The 24,478-nt window shown below is 46.2% G+C and overlaps 1 protein-coding gene across 1 annotated transcript in view; it reads right to left on the reverse strand.

Annotated features, from left to right (window-relative positions):
* Positions 1-582: 582 nt before the first annotated feature.
* LOC109693819 (ciliary microtubule-associated protein 2-like) overlaps positions 583-24,478 on the reverse strand; it is a 33,467-nt gene continuing 9,571 nt past the window's right edge. The window contains exons 5-10 of the mRNA XM_074080019.1: positions 21,653-21,790; positions 21,389-21,532; positions 19,831-19,992; positions 18,751-18,876; positions 16,285-16,418; positions 583-2,073 (exon numbers count right to left, since the gene is read on the reverse strand). Coding sequence (XP_073936120.1) covers positions 2,001-2,073; positions 16,285-16,418; positions 18,751-18,876; positions 19,831-19,992; positions 21,389-21,532; positions 21,653-21,790 — 777 coding nt within the window. The 3' untranslated portion in view covers positions 583-2,000. The remainder of the gene's footprint in view (positions 2,074-16,284; positions 16,419-18,750; positions 18,877-19,830; positions 19,993-21,388; positions 21,533-21,652; positions 21,791-24,478) is intronic.

Consider the following 24,478-nt stretch of genomic DNA (forward strand, 5'->3'; position numbering starts at 1 on the left):
AAAAAAAAATCCACTGGAGAGTTGGAGGATTTTAAGAGATGTGTGTCATGAATGGGATGAAGACCAAGTATATTCTGTGTTTCAGATCATCACAGATCCATTTTGAATTAATTTTTGTACATGATGGAAGTCACTGAACATAATTGACCTTTTTGTATATCAATATGCAATAGTTCCAGCACAGTCTTTTGTTGAAAAGACTTTTTCCCCCACCAATTGTTTTTGCACCATTGTTGAAAGTCACCTCTCCATATATATGTGAGTTGGTTTCTGGATTCTCTACTCCAATAGTTTGATCTATTTTGGCAACAATTTCACAGTCTCTTGGTCCCTCTAGCTTTTTAAGAACTCTGGAAATAAAGTAGTGTTATTCATATAGCTTTGTTCTTTTTCTAAGTTGTTTTTGCTATTTTATGTCTTTTACAATTCCATATATGTTTTGGAATCAGTTTGTCAAGTGTGTGTGTGCAGTGCTGGGGACCCATCCCAGGGCCTCGTGCATGCTAAACAAATGTTCTGCTACTGACCTACACACCCAGTCCCAGCTTATCAGGTTTGTTTTGTTGTGTTGGGTTTTTTTGTTTGTTTGTGGTACTGGAGTTTGACCTCAGGCACTCTACCACTTAAGCCACTCTGCCAGCTCCCTGGCTTGTCAACTTTAAAAACTGGACCCGGCACCAGTGGCTCACACCTGTAATCCCAGCTACTCAGGAGGCAAAGATCAGAGATCAGGAGGATTGCAGTTTGAAGCCAGCCTGGACAAATAGTTCGCAAGACCTTATCTCAAAAAACCCTTCACAAAAATAGGGCTGGTGGAGTGGCTCAAGGTGAAGGCCCTGCATTCAAGCCACAGTACCACAAAAAAAAAAAACCAAAAAAAAAAAACCCACTGGGATACCATTGAATCTATAGATCAATTTCTTAACAGACAAAAAGAAAATATTGTCTTTTCGTCCATGAACATGGTCCCCTTTATGCCTTCTTTAATGTCTCAGCAGTGTTTCCTCACTTTCAGTGTATAGATCTTATATCTCTTTTGTCAAATTTGTACCTAGGTGCTTCGTAGTTTTGATGTTATTGCAAACAATATTTTAAATTTCCAATTTTTGTTGCTATACCTGAATAGTTGGTTTTGATAGATTGATCTTATTTCCAGTAACTTTCTAAACTGGTTTCTCAGACCTAGCAGCTTTTTGAGGAGTCCACGGGTTTTTTACATAGATGATATTGTTGCCTATGAATAAAGACAGTTTTATGTCTTCCACACAGCCATTTTGTCACAAGTGAGAAAGCAAGTGCTTTCAGTAAGACATGCTCTGAAAAGGGTGTTTGCAATGTTTAATCGCTATGTGAGTTCTGTGGCTGACTCTGGGGTCCTGGGCTCCTCTTCTCTAGGGACAACCTACTTACTCCCTCATACCAAATCTCTCACTGCCAAGCAACAGTGAGGGACAAAGTTCAGGGTGTTGTCACCAAACCCCACAGACCCACCTTTGGGCTACACTGGGGCGCCTACAGGACAGACTCGGGTACAGCTGGCTGTTCCCAATGGCTAGACACTCCTCCTAGTATGAGGCTCTGATGAGCTTCCCAGAATCGCTCTGGCTTGGAGATGGGGTGTTCCTGGAGGCCTAGGGCTGAGTTATGATTTGTGTCACACTCTGCCACCTCCTTTTGGCCTTCGGTGGGCAGGGTGCCATCACTGTGGCTTTAGAAGAAGAGAAGTTGCAGAGAGTCATCCACTTGGGTCTATCTACTATCTGATTCCCGCATTCGCATCACTGATTGGAATTCTCAGGACAAATGATCACTTGTAACAAAAGCTATCCCAACAGACATTGTAACCTCGGGCACATGGCTCCAGTAAAGGCAGCCCTCCAAACCTCTCCCTCTCTCTAGCATTTCCATGCATGCTTTCTCCCACTCCCATTCTCCTGTCCCAGATTCATCTTCAGGCTTTGGCCCCTCTGGTCATCATAGGCTGTCCTTCCTATGTGGCTTTAAGGAGTAGGATCCGAATTGTAATCCACAGTTGGATGGCACTTGCCCTTCGTAAAAGGTGTGATCCTTTCCCTTTAAAAAGACAGAGAGAAAGAAAAACTGGAATCATCCCTTGGAAGGCAGAAGGCTCCTTGTCTTGGAGGGCTGTCCACAACAGCCTATCAGCTACAATTCACAAGGAATCCGACATTGGGTAAGAGGCCAAACCTCGCGACCTCCAGACCTTTTACAGCAAAAGGGCCCCGTTCTAAGGGGGAGACCCTCTGGTTAGCACTACTTCGCTTAGCAGAGCACCCTGGTTGGTTTGTAAGAACTTCCAGTAAAAAAATCATAGCACCGGAAATATCATTCAGCCCAACCCTGGGAGGAGATGGAGGGCCAGAGAGAGAGAACTTGCCTGAGATCACCCTGAAGGCCAGGGTCAGGGCCAGAATCCAGGCCTGGAGTTCCTAACCTCAACCCCATGTGCCTCCCACTGCTTGGCCTCTGTCTTGGGAGTGGAACGCCTGAGGACTCTAGTGCCCATCCCGTGAGCCATTTGGAAGGTGGCACTCCCATAGGAACCCACACTGCGTATGTCCAACAGCATCCACCAGCTGTTACGTTACATGCTTTATGCACTTCATTCTTTTCCTTCTTTTTGGTGGTGCAGACAAACCCAAGGCCTTGAGCACTCCATCACTGAGCTACAGCCCTAGCCCACCCACTTGTTTATTGTCTATCTTCCCCACCAAGATGTGAACTCCATGAAGATAAGACTTGGATTCTTCCTTGGATTTCTCTCACACCTCGATCGTCACCCTGTGCTTAATAGGTGCTCTGTGGAGGATTCCCAAGCAAGCAGCCACACTGGTCCAGGAGGGAAAGAGTTAAGGCAATTGTATCTTGCCCTGGCTGAAAACAAGTAGAGCAACCTGCTCACTTGCGATAAAGCCTTGCTTGCAATGGAGGCGATTGCATAAACACTCTGACCATTAGGGGCCCAGGCTGGTGTCTGTGTTACCTCAAATCTTGCTTGTGCACCTAGTAAACTTTTGAACCTGCTAAACTTCCTCTAAACAGAGTATTTAACTGCTGCTTATTACACATTAAAGTTGAACCTGATCTCTGAATCTGTTCCCTGAGTGTTTTCTCAGTCGTCCTCCTCCCCACTGGGATAACAGAAACCCACCATAGTGCTGCAGATTACTGCAACAGTGCTCCATAAATTTGGTCAAAGGAAAGAAGGAAGGTGGGAGGGAGGCAAGGTGGAGTCACCAGAGTAAAGAGACCATCCAATGAGTCTCCATTTCTTCTGTGTCCCACTTGCCCCACTGCCTTGGCCTAACCCAGAGCCTCATCTCTTATCTGGTCCTGAAGACAGCCTCCTTGTCTTTATCCCTTTCTACTCCATTCTCCCACCCAATAATGCCCAGAGTACGTTTTTAAAACACAAGAGTTACTACCCATTAACATCCTCTGAATGGAAGAAAATATTTGCAAAACACATGTCAGATAAAAGACATATGCCTAGAATATATAAAGAACTCTCAAAACTTGATATAAGAAAATAAAAACCCAGGGGGGAGAAATGAACCAAGCCTTGTATGCACATATGAATAATAAAAGAAAAATGAAAAAAAAAGAAAAACTCATTTTTTTTAAATGTGCAAAAGATTTGGAAACACTTCAGCAAAGAGATATGGGGAAGTACATGAAAAGACATTCAACATCTTGTCATTGGAAAAAGGTAAATGCAAACCACAATGAAATACACTATTAGAATGGCTAAAATTAGAAACAAAAAAACCAAGATTGTGGATGTGTCTCACGGTAGAGCACTTGTCTAGCATGCACCAGGCCATGGGTTTCAACCCCAGCACAGGAGGAGGAGGAGGAAGAAGAGGAGGTGGGGGAGGAAGAGGAAGAGGAGGAGGAAGAGCAGGGGAAGGAGAAGAAGAATAGGAAAAAGAACAACAACCCTAACAGTATCAAGTGCTGAAAAGGATGCAAAGCAATTAAACCCTTCGTACACTGCTGGTGGGAATACAAAATAATACAGCCATTTCAAAATAGCAGCAGGCAGTTTCTTATGAAGATATAATGTCCTCACCAAATGACCGGAAAAATCCTACTTCTAGATATTTACCAAAGAGAAATGGAAAACTTATGTCTACACAGAGACTTGTATACATGTATTCATAGTAGCTTTATTAAAAGTTTCCTAAACTGGTCTTGGGATATAGCTCTGAGGTAGAGTGTTTACCTAGCATGTATGAGACCCTGGGTTTGATCTTTTGTACCACCCAAAAAAAAAAGAAAAAAAAGTTGCTCAAACTGGAGACACTCCAAATGTCCCTCAATTCAAGAGCAGATAAACAAACTGCAGCACATCCATTCTTTGGAATACAACTCAGCATCAAAAGGAGCCAACTATCTAGACACACAAAAACATGAGCATGTCTCAAGAGCACTCCATAAAATGAAAGGAAGATACAGATGTCTAGTCTACAAATGGATGATTCCATTTACATGACATTTTGGAAAAGGCAAAACTCTAAGGATGGTAATCACGCCAGTTGTTGCCAGGGGTTGGGCTGGGAACAGGAGTAGGTTGACCAAAAACAGCACAAGAAAACTCTCTTGTTTGTAGTATTTGAATGACTATATGCATTTGTCAAAACTCATAGAACTGTATACCTGAAAAGGTGTGAATTTTATTGCACATAAGTTATACTACTATAAACTTGAGTTTTTTAAAACATTCTGTGACTTCTCACATGCAGGACAAAGTCCAAGGAGCTTGGCTTCACATCCAAGGCCTCCAAGGACTGACTAAACAGCCCCACCTGCCTTACTCTCCACTATCACCCTTCACACACGTCCACAATGAACCAGGTAGTGATTCCTTTCCTTTACTCATACTCTTCTCTGTGTGCTAAATATTTCCCTCATCCCTGGAAGAAGTGAATCCATTTGGAAAGAGCACAGCTTAGGGCAACTGGACCAGAGATCCAACTGCGCTTAGCTACTGTACAGTCTGCCACTATGGGGCAGGCCTGCACTGCTCCCGTCAGCACCCTGTGCAATGTGCCTTTGCGGCTGCTCCCATCAAGAGATGGAGTATACCTTCCCTCTCTGGGGAATCTGGGCTGGCCTTGTATCTTGCTTGGGGCATCAGAAGTGGTAGAAGTGATATGTGTCATTCTGAGTTCAGGCTGCAAAAGGTTTGCACACACTTCCTACCAAACTCAGCCTCTTCTGTGAGAACAAGCCGGGGCTGCACTTTTGAGGAATGCAAGTCCATGTGGAAGAGAGTCTAGTTGTTCCATCCAAGACTATCCTAGCCCAGCCAACCCATAGGTTCATGTTGTTTTGAGCCACTGGGTTTCAGGATGGTATGACACAGAGCAATAGCTAACTGATGCAGTCAAACTCACTGTGGCCCTAGAAAATTACTCAGCCTCCTCACCTGTGTAATAAAAGCAATAATCAAAACCTCGTGAGGCTTTGTGAGACCCACAAGAGATGACATATGTAGAGTTGAGTAAGTGCTTGGCACACGTCAACCTTTGGTTAGTGGTTGTAAGTGCCTTCCCAAGCCCAACTCTTACCCAAACTTTGAAAGCCAGCTCAGATGCCACTTCTTCTGGGCCATCATTTCTGAATCTACAAATTGGATGTAATCTTTTATCCTTGAACTCTGATAGGATGTTTTCCCCATCCAATTCGCTCTGTCCTCAACTGTAAGTACTTTAGAAATACAAACATCGCCTTAAACATAGCTGTCCAGTGCAGATGTAGACTCCAACTGAGAAAAAGTTTAAATGATTTATGTAGACCTGAAGCACAAAGTCTGCTTTTCTGCCTCCTAGGCTGCTGTTCCTTCCACTATACACACAGCCCCCTTTAAGGGCAAACTTAGCATCCATCCTTGTACAACTTGAGAGATGACTCCCAGTAAATATATCTTGAATTGAATTAGTTGAACTGTAGGTGGCACTTGTCCTTCTTGGGGTGGGGGGAATGAAAATGTGCAGGAGAGTTTTGGAGCTGTCAGAAAGACTAGGAACCACTTCGGGCAACCTATGGGCAGGCACCAGAATGTTAACCTCCTGCCATTGGGCAACTGAGTCTGGCACTAGGAAGAAGAACCCCTAACACAGGCTGACAGCACCCTGCTAAGGAACACTGGGTATGGGAAAAGAGAGGGATGGCAAGTCTTTAACAGATATTGGACTGTGAGGCAGGCTTTATTATTGCCATACTATAGCTGAGAAAAGACAGTCTTGCTTAATAGACCAGGATAGGAGATGGCAAAGCCAAGACTTAGACCTACAGCTGCTCCCGAAGTCCACAAACTTGTGGGAGCCTCCAGCAGGTCAGATCAGACTGGGAAGTCTAGGCTGATCTGAAAAAAGCCACTGAGCCAACCACCCTGGACAGAGCAAAGTCCAGGCTCATCACGGCAACCTACGCTATAAATGCTGTAGTCCACTGGGCACAAGGTGTGTGACTTGTCAGTGCTACATGATTTGGAAACAACAGAACCCCATGTTCCTCCCTCAATCCAGGGCTCATTTTCCAGGGTCTATCATAAAGTTTCATAACTGTTTAAGGATTCCCTACCTGAGCAACTAGTAACTCAGACATGATGAGGCAAAGACAAGTCCCACCTTGTTGTCCTTTGGATCTTAAATTATCCCAAAGGCCATGTGCTAAAGACTTGGTCACCAGCCTATCGGAAGGAGGTGGAACCTTTAAGAGTGTGTCCTAGTGGAAGGAAATAAGGTGACTGGGAGGCGGACCCTTGAAGGGGATATGGGACTACGGCCCCTCCTTCCCTCTCTCTGTCTCTTTGCTCCATGGCCACCACGAGGTGGGCAGCTTTGCTTCCCACAGGCTCTCCACCATGATATACTGCCTCATCACAGTCCCCAAAGCAACTGAGTGAACCAATTGTAGACTGAAACCTCTGAAACTGTGAGATCAAATAAATCTTTCCTCTTTTAAGTTGATTTGTCACAGCATCAGAAACTGACTTGCACATTTCCTAATACCACATCTTCAAAGTGGACCTCTCCAAAGATCTCCTCCTGTGTCAATTGCACTTTGATTTGCAGGTGTGTGTCAGCAAGGCCAGACTTACACCAAGACTCTGCTGACACCACCCCATAGAATCCATCTTGCTTTGTTCTTCCACATCCCTTCCCATGCCCACCACTGACCTACCAGCCACCCCCAAACAGACCAGCTTTGGTCACCCCTATGCCCCCGCTGACAGCCCAGAACATCCTCCAGCTCTCTGTACCATCTTTCCAGGCAGACTTGGGATTTGTCTTTCTGCATTTCACACTCGCAACAGGATCTGGCTATACCAGATGCTAAATTGCCTAGACCTTCTGAGGGCAGGACCCCTGGCTCCTAACAGTGTTGACTAAATTTAATTGAGTCATCCATTGTTTTGTCTCAACCCCTGTCCCCATCTATGGCCACCATTTCCCCCATGCTTAGGGTGACCACGCCTCTAGCACATCCCATCACATCATAGTGCAATGCCCACTTCTTCACTGCCCATCAGTCCAGAAATATGCTCATCTCTACCCCTACACACTCCACCAATGGAGGAGAAAAAGAAAGAAGGAAGGAGAGGAAGGATGGAGAGAGAGAGGAAATTTAGCTTTCTCCCCACTCAGCCTCCCTTGGAGCTAACGTCCTATCTTTTTCGAGGGAGAGCGCACCATGTTGTCTCTATGACAACCACCTGACTTCTGTGTTGCACAGCAAATGTGTTAGTGGGGGCACAGGGGCAGAGGAGGGAGACTCTGCAGGTTGAACTTCCTAAGAGTTCCACTTTTGACCCAAACTTGCAAATCTCTCACCAAAATAGCATGCACAAATATCTAGGAGGTAAATGGAAAGTGATCAGGAACGAGCAGGTGAGGTGAGACCAGGAAGATGGGTCAGGGTGAAGGTCAGCTCTGACTCATCTTCCTGCACTCAAAGAGCCTTCCCACCAAGTCTCATCTTCCAGAAAGCTTCGGGAAAAGAATAGGAAAGCAATCTGGCCATTTGGAGAGAGTCCTTGCCCTCCTCCCTCTTCTCATGCTTCCCTATAGCTGTGGGGAGCAGGGTGAGTGCATCCCCAAGAAGCTGAGAGCCACTCTAGGGCAGAGTGGCTGTCTTCACTGCTAAAGTGTCCCTGGAACCAGGCTGATGCCTGCACATAGTAAGTGTTCAGTGTATTTCTGAGGAATGCACACACCAATCCACATGCTAACAGCAGCTGGTAAATCACCTTCTCACTCCAAACTTCAACTGTCTCCAACAAAAACACCCACCCCTAATGTTACTGCATAAATCAGTGCTTACAAAATCCCCATATATGTTTTACACACACTCCAAGCACATAGGGATTTATTATTATTTATTATTATTACAAAGAACAGACATTTATGAATTTAATTTTAGATTTAGGAATAAAGAGTATGGATTTTAGATTAAATTGCCAAAAAGACAGTATGCATGTCAAAGTATTTAGAAGAAAGTGAACTGATGTCTGACATTTCCTTTGAAACTTACCAAAAATAAAAGTTGATTACACTGGGGCTATAGCTCAGTGGTAGAGCACTGGCCTAGCATGCGCAAGGCCCTGGGTTCGATCCCCAACAACAACAAAAAGATGATTAATAGATGGATAGAGGGACAGGCAGACAGAAAGATATGTCATAAGGCAAGAAGAGTAAAATGTTAGTAATGCAATCTAAGCGGTGGGTATAGAAGTGTGCACTGTAAAGTCCTTCCAAATTTTCTGTAAGTTTGAACTTTTTGTCAGGCAAAAAAAAACTTAAAAAGAAAAATGAACTTCCACGAGATCAAGCTGGAAGTTTCTTAAGTGTTCCTTTCATGGAGTTATCCAGACCCCAGCCCATGTCATTAGAGAATGAGCTGACTCATCATTTAACAAGCATTCACTGACTCCTGTGTGTGCCCACGAGACGCTGGAGCTGGAGAGCAGAGGTTCTGTTTGGGAGGGCCACCGGCCTGTGAGGAAGGAATTACAGTGCCCTGGGGAGAAGTGCTTCAACCTGAGCGTGCTCAAGAGCCTGAGAACAGAGACGCACTCTAGAAAGACCAGGGAAGGTTTTGTATTTATGCTCAGCTGTAATGAATAGTTTTCCAAATAGATATCAGAGGGGCTGGTGGAGTGGCTCAAGTGGTACAGCGCCTAGCTAGCAAGCATGAAGCCCTGAGTTCAAATCCCAGTACCAACAAATAGACATCAGTGGGAGGAAGTTTTAAGCACAGTCATAGTGCAGCCAATGCTTAGGCCTAGAGGAGCAGGTAGGTAGGTGCAGAGCATGGCCGACTGGAGCAGAGTTCAGATGCACATGGCCAGAGGGCAGGTACTCTAGAATTCAAAGAGACCTAGCTGGAAGATCCAGAAAGGTAACCAGATGGAAAATTTGGTCCACTGGTTATAAACGTGCTTACATTCATGAAGCAACTACCGTATTCACTTATCCTATCCCCCTCTGCTAAGCACTTTGAGGTTTTGCTTTTTAAAATTGTATTAAATGTGTACAACAAGGGAACAATAAATATTTTTTCAATATTGAATCTTTCTGTCTGTGACCATGGTATTCTCGCTGTTTATACAAGACTTCTTCATTTGTATTTAAATACACCTTATTGATTTTATTCCAATGTATTTTCATCATTCACTTTTTAAAAATGAGAATGGGGCCTTCTTTCTCTCTCAAGTAGGTTTTCTATTTGTTATGGTCACGGCATAAAAGAAATCTACTCATTTATAGACTTTACTGCACTTGTTACCTTAGCTTTAAAGTTTTAAAATTAATAATCTTGTGATTTTTAAATTTTTTTAAATTTATTTTTAATTTTTATTTTATTCATATGTGCATGCAATGTTTGGGTCATTTCCCCCCCTTCCCCCGCCCCCTCCCTTATCCCCCACTCCGCTCCCTCCCTTACCCCCCCTTACTCCTTGCTACCCGGCAGAAACTATTTTGCCCTTATCTCTAATTTTGTTGTAGAGAGAGTATAAGCAATAATAGGAAGGAACAAGGGTTTTTGCTGGTTGAGATAAGGATAGCTATACAGGGCGTTGACTCACATTGATTTCCTGTGCATGTGTGATACCTTCTAGGTTAATTCTTCTCGATCTAACCTTTTCTCTAGTTCCTGGTCCCCTTCTCCTATTGGCCTCAGTTGCTTTTAAGGTATCTGCTTTAGTTTCTCTGCATTTAGGGCAACAAATGCTAGCTAATTTTTTAGGTGTCTTACCTATCCTCACCCCTCCCTTGTGTGCTCTCGCTTTTACCATGTGCTCAAAGTCCAATGCCCTTGTTGTGTTTGCCCTTGATCTAATGTCCACATATGAGGGAGAACATATGATTTTTGGTCTTTTGGGCCAGGCTAACCTCACTCAGAATGATGTTCTCCAATTCCATCCACTTACCAGCGAATGATGACATTTCGTTCTTCTTCATGGCTGCATAAAGTTCCATTGTGTATAGATTCCACATTTTCTTAATTCATTCGTCAGTGGTGGGGCATCTTGGCTGTTTCCATAACTTGGCTATTGTGAATAGTGCCGCAATAAACATGGGTGTGCGGGTGCCTCTGGAGTAACCTGTGTCACAGTCTTTTGGGTATATCCCCAAGAGTGGTATTGCTGGATCATATGGTAGATCAATGTTTAGATTTTTAAGTAGCCTCCAAATTTTTTTCCAGAGTGGTTGTACTAGTTTTCATTCCCACCAACAGTGTAAGAGGGTTCCTTTTTCCCCGAATCCTCGCCAACACCTGTTGTTAGTGATGTTGCTAATGATGGCTATTCTAACAGGGGTGAGGTAGAATTTTAGTGTGGTTTTAATTTGCATTTTCTTTATTGCTAGAGTTGGTAAGCATTTTTTCATGTGTTTTTTGGCCATTTGAATTTCTTCTTTTGAGAAAGTTCTGTTTAGTTCACTTGCCCATTTCTTTATTGGTTCATTAATTTTGGGAGAATTTAGTTTTTTGAGTTAATATTGGTATAGGGTGATAAAAATGGATCTAGTTTCAGTTTTTTGCAGACTGCTAACCAGTTTTCCCAGCAGTTTTTGTTGAAGAGGCTGTCTTTTCTCCATCATATATTTTTAGCGCCTTTGTCAAAGACAAGTTGGTTATAGTTGTGTGGCTTCATATCTGGGTCCTCTATTCTGTTCCACTGGTCTTCATGTCTGTTTTTGTGCCAGTACCATGCTGTTTTTATTGTTATTGCTTTGTAATATAGTTTGAAGTCAGGTATTGTGATACCTCCAGCATTGGTCTTTTGACTGAGTATTGCCTTGGCTATTCGTGGCCTCTTGTGTTTCCATATAAATTTCATGGTAGATTTTTCAATCTCTTTAATGAATGTCATTGGGATTTTGATGGGAATTGCATTAAACATGTAGATTACTTTTGAGAGTATCAACATTTTTACTATGTTGATTCTACCAATCCATGAGCATGGGAGATCTCTCCACTTTCTACAGTCTTCCTCAATCTCTTTCTTCAGAAGTTTATAGTTTTCCTTGTAAAGGTCTTTCACATCTTTTGTTAGGTTTACACCCAGGTATTTGATTTTTTTTGAGGCTATTGTAAATGGAATTGTTTTCATATATTCTTTCCCAGTTTGTTCATTATTAGTGTATAGAAATGCTAATGATTTTTCTATGTTGATTTTATATCCTGCTACCTTGCTATTGATGGTGTCTAGGAGCTTCTGAGTAGAGTTTTTTGGGTCTTTAAGGTATAGGGTCATGTCGTCTGCAAATAGGGATATTTTGACAGTTTCTTTACCTATTTGTATTCCTTTTATTCCTTCTTCTTGCCTAATTGCTCTGGCTAGGAATTCCAGTACTATGTTGAATAGGAGTGGAGATAGTGGGCATCCTTGTCTGGTTCCTGATTTTAGAGGGAATGGTTTCAGTTTTTCACCGCTAAGTATAATGCTGGCTGTAGGTTTGTCATATATAGCTTTAATGATGTCAAGGTACTTTCCTTCTATTCCTAGTTTTCTTAGAGCTTTTATCATGAAATGGTGTTGGATCTTATCAAAGGCTTTTTCTGCATCTATTGAGATGATCAAGTGTTTTTATCTTTGCTTCTGTTAATGTGGTTTATTACGTTTATTAATTTTCGTATGTTGAACCACCCCTGCATTCCTGGGATGAAGCCTACTTGGTTGTGGTGAATGACCTTTTTGATGTGTTGTTGAATTTGGTGTGCCATTATTTTATTGAGGATTTTTGCATCAATGTTCATTAAGGAGATTGGCCTATAGTTCTCATTTTTGGAGGTGTCTTTGCCTGGTGTTGGGATAAATGTAATACTAGCTTCATAAAGTGTGTTTGGCAGTTTTCCTTCCCTTTCTATTTCGTGGAACAGTTTAAGGAGGGTTGGTGTCAGTTCTTCTTTAAAGGTCTGATAGAATTCAGCAGAGAATCCATCAGGTCCTGACTTTTCTTTTTGGGGAGACTCTTGATTGCTGCTTCAATTTCATTTTGTGTTATAGATCTATTCAGGTGATTAATATCCTCTTGGTTCAGTTTTGGATGATCATATGTATCTAGAAATCTGTCCATTTCTTTAAGATTTTCAAATTTATTTGAATATAGGTTCTCAAAGTAGTCTCTGATGATTTCCTGGACTTCCATGGTGTTTGTTGTTATCTCCCCTTTTGCATTCCTGATTCTACTAACTTGGGTTTCTTCTCTCCTCATTTTAGTCAGGTTTGCCAGGGGTCTGTCGATCTTGTTTATTTTTTCATCTTGTGATTTTTTTAGTAAATACATATATTATTATAAGTTGTGATGATTTTGATTTTCCTTACCAATATTTATACTTATTTATTTTTCTTGTCTAGTACATTTGCTAGATCCTCCAAACACTGCTGAGTAATGCTACCAATACAAGTATCCATGTCTTATATTTGACTTCAGGAGAACCATCTAGTTATGTTCAATGTTTTTAGTCTCCTATTTCAAAGCCTCCCCACCTCTCAGCCAGAACTCAAATGCTCCCTATCTCCATTTTCTCCTTCTATTACAAAACTTTCAGTTTAATAAAACTCTTCTTGTGGATCTTTGATAAGGGTGATCTAAGTCACTATATTTTCTTTCCCTAGCTGAAGTGCATTTTAGGCCTCTATAAAGAACTTCCCCTCATATAAAGATACAAAACACAGAATTCTGCCAAGGCAGAATAAATTGCTAAGGGGAAAGGAAGCTGGCATTTGTAACCTTCCTACAACAGCATCCACAGAGCAGAGCACATTCATTGCATCATCTCATTTAATCCTTGTAACAGACTCTACGAGGTAGTTACTCCCCTCATTTTTTGGATGAGCAAAGTCTGTCTGCACATTAACATGCCCTGGTCACAGAGGTAAGTGGCAGACAAGGCTTCTAAGCCAAGTTTCAAAGAAAATCCTATAACTCTTACAGGACTGAGTGCGGTTGTGGGAATAGTGGTGAGGGGTAATTTTGGCCAGGGGGAGAAGGTAGAGAGCTGGGAAGGAATAGAGCATCCTTCCTTTCCTTAGAGTCCTTCTCTTGGGAGCTGGGGAGGAATGGCCCTGCAACATCTGCAGGGTTCTTTTCCTAGAACCCCAAATCTCCACATGGGCCCTGGTGTATGAAAAACAGACCCAGCCCTGAAAGGGGAAGGACAGGATTCTAAGCCCTGCTCTCTTGCTCGCCATCTGTGTGACCTTGGGCAAGTTGTTGCCCTTCTTCCCCTCTCTGGTCTTGGTTCCGTATCTGTAAAGTAAGGCTAAGCACCTTGGACAGTAAAGGGGGGGGGAGAGATGCTTTTGCATGCGAAGTGTTCCTTATGAATCACCATCACACAAGGCAGACGATACATACTTTTCCCTTACTCTTTCCTGCAACCTGCTAAGAGCTGTATGAAGGAATTTTCTAAAAAGAGACAAACAAGAAAGAGAGAGGCGTATTAGGGATGACAGAGTTAAGATGCTTGGGGATATGGAAAGTGCAGGGAAGGTCTGCAGAGCCCAGGAGGCCGAAAAGCAAGCAGCAGGGAGGCCAGCTCCTGCCCCAAACCCCAGAAGGGCCCAGGAAGCGCCAATCAGTAATCAGTATCTCAAAAAGCTCACCCAAGACCAATGGCTGAAAATGAGCGGGAAGAGAAAGCTAGACGCAATCCCACTAACTCTTCACCCACAACAGGAAACCAGAGGTTTAGTTTGTGAAGAGGTTGTAGGCAGGAGACCAGGCACAGTGGACGGAGACAGTAGGAAGAGGGGTACAGGTTATAGTAGCCTATCCAAACTCCTTCCCCAAACCATCAGCAGCCATACTGACCCTCACCCAGGACCCAGGAGTCTTCTAGAGAAGCCAAATGGTCCCAGAGAAAGCCCTAGAGGTGACAGTTGAATGGCCAGTCCCTCCCACCCATACTCCAGTATATTTAACATTCATTTAAAAGAGAGAAGAGAAGGTCAGGGTGATAGCACATGCCTGTAATCCCAGCACTCAAGAGGTGGAGGCAGGAGGACCTTGAACTCAAGGCCAGTCTGAACTATAGTACGGTGACCTTTTCTAAAAAATAAATAAATGAGAGAAGAGAGGAAACAGAGGGTAGGAAATAATCAAAGGCAAAAACTCAAAATCAAATTTGCCCAGAACAGAAGTTACTGAGTTTCTAGATGCAAGGAGTCCACTAAGTTCCCAGAGCAATGGATGCAAACAGACCACACTAAGTCCTATCATCAAGAAATTCCAGAATGCTAGGGACAGAGGGAAGATCCTGGAAGCTTCCAGAAAGAGAAAGGCAAGTCACATACAAGGGACAGAAAGCCAGAATGGCATCTGACTTCTCCATAACCCTATAGGAAGCCAGAAAGCATGGCACAAAGCCCTTCAGATTCAGAGGGAAAAGAATTCCCAACCTAGAACATTACTTCCTACCAGACTAGGGATCAGCTGTGCAGGTGGGGAAAATAAAAACATTGTCCAGCCATTAGATCAAGGGCAAACACAACAAGGGGATTGGACTTTGATCACATGATAAAGCGAGAGCATACAAGGGAGGTATGAGGTTAGGTAAGACACCCAAAAAACTAGATAGCATTTGTTGCCCTCAATGCAGAGAAACTAATGCAGATATTTTAAAGCAACTGAGGCCAATAGGAGAAGGGGACCAGGAACTAGAGAAAAGGTTAGATCAAAAAGAATTAACCTAGAAGGTAACACACATGCACAGGAAATCAATGTGAGTCAACTCCCTGTATAGCTATCCTTATCTCAACTAGCAAAAACCCTTGGTCCTTCCTAGTATTGCTTATACTCTCCCTTCAACAAAATTAGAGATAAGGGCAAAATAGTTTCTTCCTGGTAGAGGGAGGGGTGGGGGGAAGAGGGAGGGGTGGGGGGCAAGTGATAGGGCGGGGGGAAGGGGGGAGAAATGACCCAAACATTGTATGCACATATGAATAAAAGAAAAAAAAAAACATTGTCCAGCATGCCCTTTACCAAAAAGCTTACCTCCCACTGCCCTCTCTCAGGAATCCACCAAAGCAAGGGAGAAATCAAGAAGGAGGAGGCACAGGACTACTTCAATGAAAAGAAAACATTTTAAAAAAATTATACACAAAAGCTGTTTTCCCTGAGCAATCTGGTCCCCAGCGTCAGGTCCTCATGTCCTCACCATAATTTCCAGAAAGCAAAATGCTTGATTCTAAAGTACATGTTTAGTCCCATTTTAGCATTTCTAAAATTGAGATAATATTGCAACTGATGGTCTCTTAGGTCAATAAAATACGGCAGTAGCTCTACCATAGCTTACATGTATTTCTTGTACCTTTTTTTCCTTAGGCTTCACAACTTCCCAAAACGAGTTTTACCAACCCTATTATCAGTACTAAAAACCTGAGATTCCTTGGGGTGAAACCACCCAGGGCAGAGCCCAGACCCCGTGGGCTCTGGGGGAGGACTCAGAGTTGAAGCAGTACCTTTTCAGACAGTTCATCTCATTTGGGTCTCCTCAGCTATCTGCTCACCTGACAGCTGAAGGAAATGGGCTCAGAGAAGTTGAGCAACATGCCCCACCTCACACAGGCACTAAGAGGCAGAGCCAGGATTCGAACTTGAACACCTCTCCACTGGTATAAGGAGCAGCAACCATGTTCCTATGGTACCCAAAATAAGGACCCCCACACACACACCTCCAGCCCACTATAGGGTCATCCCTCCCTGCCCTAGGACCCTCTCCTGGTGCTCCAGCTGCACTCACTGCAGGAGTCTGTCACGGACCGGGTCGAAGGGATAGCGCTTGGGATCAACCAGATACAGGGACCGGTATCGCTGCCTTCTGTCCTTGGTCTCCATCAGCGTGGTGTTGAGGTAGCGGCCCACCCCTACCGGGTTCTGTGCCGGGGAGAAGTAGCAGGACATTAGTATGCAAGCCATGCTTAGAGATTTAACCTCGGGCCTCCTCCCTGCCCTCTGGCCCCAGCCTACTCCAACTGTTACTAGTCAAGTTCTGTCCCCAAAAAGATATGCTGATGTCCTATCCCCAGTACCTCAGAATGACCTTATTTGTGCTGTTGTCAGGTATAGTTAAAGTGAGGTCATGCCGGAGCAGGGTGGAACCCTGGTCCAACATGACCGGTGTCTTTATAAGAAGAGACACGGGGGAGGTGGCCATACATAGAGGCAGAGATCAGAAAGATTCATTCTCACAAGGCAAGGGATGCCAAGGATCATGGGCCACTGCCGGAACTGCCAAAAGGCAAAGAAGGATTGTCTCCCACAAGTTTCAGGGGGAACCTGGCCCTGCTGACTCCTGGATTTCAGCCTCTGGCCTCCAGAGGTATGAGGGTGTATACTTCTGTTGTTTAAGCCACCTAGTCCGTGGTCCACCATCCCACCCGATGTCTGCAAACAGAGGTTCAGAGAGGAAATGAAACTTGTCAACGTAATGTAGCAAGGGCAGAATAAAGGCAGGTCAGGAACCCCACCATCTGCAGAAGCAGGGCCAATGAGAGAGCAGGGAGGGGTTGGTCAAGCAAATAGCCTTCCACAGGGAGAGGCTGGACTACAGAGGGATGGGCATCCTGGTGGGATGCCTGCAGAGGGCCTTCCTGTCCTGCCACTAGAGCCAGCTCTCACATCAGCACTTCCACTTCAGATGGCAGCATGACCATTTGGCTCTGGTTTAAACTGTACTTGGGGTGTCCAAAAGCTCAAGTGTGGGGTGAGCTAGGGAGGGGCAAGAGCATAATGGGACGCAGGCACATTACAAGCAACATAGACCCTGAGAGGCTGTGTTATAGTTTGGACATGAAATGTCTTCCCAAAAGGCCGATGGGCTGAGGGCTCAGTCCCCAGCTGGCAGCAGTTTAGAGGTGATTGGGTCTGGAGAGCTCTACCTTTGTCAGTGGGTGAACCTACCGATAAGTTCAAAGCTGAACGGGTGTTAGGAGGTGGTGCCTCCTGGAGGAAGTAGGCACTTCAAAGGCGGCATGCCTTTGACGGGTATATTGAGACTTGGTCTCCCTTCCCTACCCCATCTGCCATGAGGTGAGCAGCTTTCCTCTGCAATGCCCTTCCACCACAGTGTTTCTACCTTGCCATACATAGACCTAAAAGCAATGGAGCCAGCTGCCCATGGACTGAAGTCTCTGGAACTGTAAGCCAAAATAAACCCTACCTCCTTTAAATTGATGTCTCTCAGGTATTTTGTCACAGCGACAAAAAGTGACCAGGAAAGACCTTAAAAATAGCGAACCATTCAACAGCAGACAAAACTCATCTGTACTGCTAGAGGTGGGGTGATTCTTCCTGATGAGGGGAAGAATCCGGGGATGCTGGGAATGTGCTCTTGAGTGCTCTGGGGATGATTTACAAGGTGAGGCTATTCTGTGACAATTCATGGAACTGTTCTCTTAAGATTCATGTGCTTTTCTTATTTTTTGGGTAGGGGTTGTTTTTCGCTGTCTTGCGATGCTGGCAGATGGAAGCCAGGGCCTTTGTGCATGCTAGGCAAGTGCTCTACCACTCCAGCCCAAGATTGGTGCACCTTTCTGTATAATTATTAGACTCCAATAGCAGGTGCACTTAGAACCTGAGAGGGAGGAGTTAAGGAACAGAACGAGGTCTGTGCCTAAGGCCATTTGTGGACACTAAGGAAGCAGACACACAAAACCCAAGAGCTGGTCTATTCTACAAAAACAATGCCACCTGAAGGTTACATCACACATGTGGGGACAAAAGAGAGCAGAAGAGGGCAGGGAACAGAGAAGGAATTGCTCAGCTAGGGATGAGAAATGGGCCAACTCCACCAACTACCCTGGAGGTCCCAAGACAAATGCAAGAGGGAACAAGGGAGGCTTTCTCTGGAGAGTAAGGGAACGGGATAGGTGCTGAGTGCAGGGTGAGCTCTCTGAGCTCAGTGGTTCTCAAAGTGTGGTCCCTGGAGCATCATCACCACCTCCACCTGGGAACTTACTAGAAATGCAAATCCCATGCCTCTACCCAGGCCTATTGTATCAGAAGTCCCAGCATGGAAACCGATGGTTTGTGCATTAACAAGCCGTCCAGTGATGCTACTACCTGCTCAAGTTTGGAGAACCAATGCCTTGGAGAAATAAGACAGTGAGTGGGTGAAAGAGAGAAGGGGCAGGAAGGGTTGTGGCTGCTTATAGAGGCAGGAGAGAGTTCCCTGCCTCACCATGAAATCCCAGCCCTACTCACTCACCCAGCTCCCCAAGACCATCTGGTAGGCCTTTATGCCTGACCGCTTGGAAGCCAGGAGGAATGGTGGTTGGTTGACATATTTGAATTTCGTCTCTTGAGGAATCCATGAACTAGGACCAGATGTGGCCTAGGGATGAGGAAGGAAAACTGAGAGCTGGAGAGGCACTGGCAACACTCAGCCTGGGGCAGAGCAGCTGAGGGTTCCTGGCAGCTGACCCCACCTGCCCAACAATGCTGAGCCTTCAGCCACAGACAGAGGAGGTGAAGGGGCACATAGTGCCCTGAGGACCCATGCTGCCCACTCTAACCCTGTCTCCCCCAGCCTGACCCCCCCCTTTTCAGGTTCCCAGGGGCCCTCATGGACTGGCAGGGTCAGGGGAGTGATGCCACACAGGCCCTGGAGCTAGACAGCTGGGTTCCAATGAAGCTCTTCCCATCCCCCCTGGAGAACCAGGGCAAATTCTCCCCCAGATCTGAGCCCAGTTTCCTTTGTGACATGCAAATGCTGACCCCTGGAGTGGGAGGGGGGAGCCTGGAACATAGCTAACAGGTGTTTGGGAAGTGCTGGTACCCTTTTCCTCTCCTGACTCCACTCCTTCCCACACTGCAGATTGCCTACAGGGCCTGATGCAGCCCAGGGCCTACTTGGAGCCCTGGCCACTGCCTCCAAACAAGACTGCCTTAAACTAGGCAGAGGGTGCCTGCCACTCTCTGGACAAAGCAGACGGCAGATCTCCCTTACCATACTCTGCCCTGGCACAATCTTCCCTTGGTCTCTCTCCAGCTCTCGAGGGACAGGGGAGGGAGGGCAGGGTGGAGATCAGTACTGGCTAGCACTTCCGGGAACCAGGCACCACACTCACAAGCACTCCTTCACTACCTCAGAAGCCCAGTATGCAAAATGAGACTCAGAGAGTCGGAGGGCCTGACCCCAAGTGACTGGTAAGTACAAGACCAGGATTGCAAACCAGTGGGTTTGATCCCTAAGACCAAGTTCTCCCAACCAAAACACCCACTATACCACACCTCCCTGCCTATAAGAGACTTCCAGGAAGGCAGGCAAACCACAAGGCACACTGACTAGGTTTCGGGGGCATTGGCTAAGGGTAGCCCAATAAATCCTCTCTGTGGGGATTTTCGGTTCTCGGGGAATTTTTGAGAAAACCCCATGCTTCTTATTGTGACGGGAGTTAAGTTCTTCCACGAAGCTCTTGAAATTCACCAGTTCCCTGGACTTTTTTTTCTGAGAAACAGAGAGAGATAGATGTTATGCCAGAGAAACCAAGAGCTCCCTTTCTTAACCCTCACCAGAGCTCAGAGAAAAGCAAGAGGCAGGGACAAGGAGGTAACACTCACTACCCAGCCCTGTGATGTCCCATGGACAGGCCCAAGATCCACCCTGGCATGGGCAGGCAGAAACAGACGTCTCTGCCCACCAGCAGGTCTGGGTGGAGTTGGTCTTTTACATGCACACACACACACACACACACACACACACACACAAACATGCACACACACACATACGTGCTATACCTTGCCACCCAGCTTGCCTTTATTCAATTCTTTCTTTAAACCATGGGCTGGGGTGACAAAGTCATGTCATACTAGGTTCATCGACTGTACCCAATATACACCGTGGTGTGGTATCTTAACAGTAGGGAGAGGCAGGGAGTAGGTGGGATGGTAATTGCCTCTCAATTTTGCTATGAACTTAAAATTGTTCTAAAAAGTATTCTACTAAACAAAACAAACAGTGTAGGCTGACACTGTCCAGAGTGGGCTGGCTGTGGTACCCGTGGAGGGTCGTCAAGGTCCCTGCTGCGCTAATGGTTTTGTGGCTGTTCAAGGAGAGGTCTTTGAGGTCCTGGGGAAGCAGCCAGGTCACAAAGCAGGGGCCAGTGGCTCCTTACCAAGAGGCTCAAGTGGCCACGTTAACCTCTCTAGCTCTCCCAGTGCCCTCTGCCACCGCACTCATCACCTGCTAACACTCTAGAATTTTTTTCCTGCTCATTGATGATTGTTTCTCTTTTAATTAGAATGTAAGTCCCACAAGCACCAGGTTCCCTACACTTAGACTGTAAGCTTAATCGTATACACTGAGTGACTGCAGAGCAGAGCAGAAAAACCTGGTCATTAGATACACACTAAGTTCCAGGTACTCTAAGCATGAAGAAAGCTTAGAGCTATGAAATCCCATGAAAGGCTCTTGATGAGGGCAGGAAGGAGGCTGCCAAGCTAAAATCTGACCTGTCTCCTTCCCAGCCTCTAGTTCTCCACCTCACTAACAGAATGCCGCCACCAACACAGCCAGCCTAGCTGAATCTATGAAGTGTTTCCAAAACAGAAGGACACCTCCCCTGTGACCTCCAAGTTCCCACCCAGTCCTGCACCACAGGTCATCTGCACCTGCAGTGCAGTTCATGACCGAGCCAGGAGAGAACTGGCTGTGGAATTGAATGTATGTGCTGGGGTTCAAATCCAGGCTCTGCCCCTCACCAGCTATGTGGCCAACCTGTTTCCTCATCTAACACATCTTAGCCATAGCCAAGAGGTGAAGTGAGAAGGGTATGGTACAAGTCCCAGGCAGTGTCTAGCATCTTGTGGGGGAAAGAGTCCCCACAAGCCACCCAGGGACACACCTGCACAGAGTAATGTCCATAAGCCAGAGGCTTGCTTCGATCACCAGAGAAAGTGTCATAGGGGCCACGGGTGCCAACGGATTTTGCCAGGTATGTCTCGATGCCACTTTTAATGGAGTATGTGCCAGGTCCCAGACCACTCCCCTAAAGAGAACAGAGGTTATAATGCCTGCAGGAGAGCTGCAGAGGCAGGGTGTTGGTCTCCCCACCCAACCTCCCAACTGCCAGCACTGTTGCGGGGAGCCCTGGCCAAGTAAGGGGTACCTGATGTGCCAAGGGGCGTGGCTTGTTGGACATCCTGCACATGAGGCCCTCGGAGTGCGACCGGTTCCAGGCATTCTCCTCCAGCCGCGTGTACGGGTTGCCCTTCTCCCCATAATTCCCAGGGCCTGGATAGTAGTTCTGTAAGGCAGGAGGCAGGGATTAAAAGCCATCTGTCCCACTCTCAGTGCTGGTTCATCTAAGGGAGGGACACCTGGGATCCCCGTTCCCAAGAGGGGAGCAGAATTTTCAGGCTATGTACATGTTGCCCACACCCAACACACAACCTTGGCACCTGTGAGCCTGCTCCACTGCTTACCCCTTCAACTCCAAGTCTGGCCTCATCACCAGGTCCCCCTAGCCTGCCCAAGTTGCATCTTACCACTTGCTTCCTATGCCCCACACTTTGGCCAACGTGAGCTCTGCGCTGCTGCCTGAGGGCATGCCATCCTGCCCGACTTCCCTCCCTTGCTTGCTTGTGCTTCTACCAACACCCAGAATCCTTTCCTGCCCTCTTTGCCTTAGAAACCCTAATAATTCTGCAAAGCCTGTCAAACGCTGCCTCTCTTGGGATGACACCTTCCTTTCCCCAGCACACCAGGCAGTTGCCTGCTCTGAGGCCTCAGCAGTTCTATGCTCTCACCTGCCCTTCTGAGAGGGGTTTCCTCACTCCTGGTAACATGGGAATGGCTGTACTTTTCTCCAGGAAATGATGATGAAACTGAACAGTGTCTATAAAGCTTCCTGCAGGGCCTGGTACACAGTGGGCACCCACAAATAAGTCAGTGTGGAGTGACGGAGAGTCTTGGGGGCAGAAGAGATTAAGGACTGTGGCTGGAATGGCCATCAGGGGCCTGGACTAACTGCCTGGGTTTGAAGTGAGTCTTTGTAGATAAAGTGAGCTGAGCCATTTTGTAGTTTGGGTGGGTGTGGGCATTCCTGAGTGAAACCAGGCAGGATTTTTGCTGCTGAGTTGCACCTTTTAGCCACACGGGGTCACTGCTATTCCATGGATGGCTAGGCCCCACCCATTTCTGGGCTCTGGAACCTGGCCCTAGGGAAGCCAAGCCAGGTAAGGAGGCAGGGACCTCTGCTGGGCAAGTCAGGCCACTGCGGGCATCCGATTGGTTTGTCCCCACAGCAATGGGACTATCTAGGCCTTGCCTCCTTTCAGAGCTCGGGGTGTTCTGGAGAAAACCCCCCAGGGTTGGAAGCTGGGCCCCTAAATTGTGTGCTAGATGTATTGAAAAATCCTTAACATCTTATCTTGATCAAAGAGGCAAACCACATCCGCACACCCACCTCCAGAAAGGGGCAGCACAAGGCGTCTGGCTCTAAAATCCATGTTCTTTTGGAGCCCGTTTTTCAGGCTCCGGGATGAGTAGACAGCAAGCATCACAAGTCCTAGAGTGGCCTTGGATCTAGGAGCTCAGGGATGGCACCAGACCCACTGGGCACTTTGTTGGCACAATATCCTTTCGCTCTTAAGACCTTCAAGTTCAGAGGTTTAGTATCATATTTGGCTGATGTGAAAACCTAGAATTTTAACTTAAATTATCAGATTCAGAAGGGGGCAAGAATAATTAATTCAGAGGAAGAAACAGGGGAATAGGCACCTTTTAAAAAGCTGGGCTTTGAAGAAGGATCCCACACAGATGGTTAGAGGTGAGGGTCACTCAGGCAGGAGGAGCAAAGGCAGATGCCCCAGTGTGAGTGGCCGAGACACAGGAAAGAGGGTGTTAAATGTGTCCCCTCCCATCAACTTCTCTGCCAACAGTTGGGCTGAGCCCTGACATTACACGTCCTCCACAGCCAAGGAACAAAACCCACGAACTAAGGGACACAGCCTTTGGGTAACACAGTGGCCATACGCTGGACATCTGAAATTCTGATGTTGTCACTGCCACGCTGTAGCCCTGTGACGTTGGATGGTTGGCTACTCAACCTCTGTACTCCAATTTTGCCATGTGTGAAGTGGCCGTAATACAGTGCCCCTCATAGGGCTACTGTGAGGTTAAGGTAATAAGCAGTTGGTAAGCGCTGTGCTAAGCGTCGGCTGTTATTGCTTTAGACTTGAAGGTAATGACTCATTTTAAATGCCTGCAGACAGCCCCTCTCCCTAACTGACAGCTCCAGCTTCTGCACCTGAAGATGCACCTGTTTGCTCCCCAAACATGTCAAGGAGTGATTTCTTGACCTCCTCAGTCCACAGTGGTAAGGAGTGAGGAAAAATGCATCCCAGCTCACCCACTGGCCAGCTGGGCAGCCCAGGGCAGATTGCTGATCCTCTCTGATCCTCCAGGTCCTTGTCTGGAATTGTTGCAAAGAAGGAGAGAATGTCCTTCTTTTGGAGCATTTGGAGCCCGTGTGCATTTTACTCAGTCCACAAATACTCGTTGCAGGCCAACTGTGTGCCAGGCACTGTGAGGACCTCAAAATGCCTCAGGGAATGAACCGTGTAGATGTGCTCCACTCTCTGGGGCTGCGGTGGGAGATGGGGGAGGGGCACAATCATAGCAGGGACTCCTAGGAGGGGAGAGAGTGCCTAGTGGGGGTCCATAAGGCTTCTTGGAGCTGAGAGCTGTAGGATGAGCAGGAGTGCCGTGGGGGAGGAAAGTCATACCCAACAGAGGGCATGGCGGAAGCAGAGCTCCTAGAAAGCGCACGGCACATCCAAGGAGCTAGCTGCTAGAAGGACATTGCCACTCGAGCACAGAGTTCAAGGACAGGGGGAGGAGGGTGCTCAACAAATAGCTGCAGTCACTCCTGAGGTCGGGGGATGACTAGCTGCTTTCTCTCCTGGCCTTCTGAGGTTGGGCCTCACTCATG

Source organism: Castor canadensis, chromosome 7 (genome assembly GCF_047511655.1).
Source record: "Castor canadensis chromosome 7, mCasCan1.hap1v2, whole genome shotgun sequence".
NCBI lineage: Eukaryota > Metazoa > Chordata > Mammalia > Rodentia > Castoridae > Castor > Castor canadensis.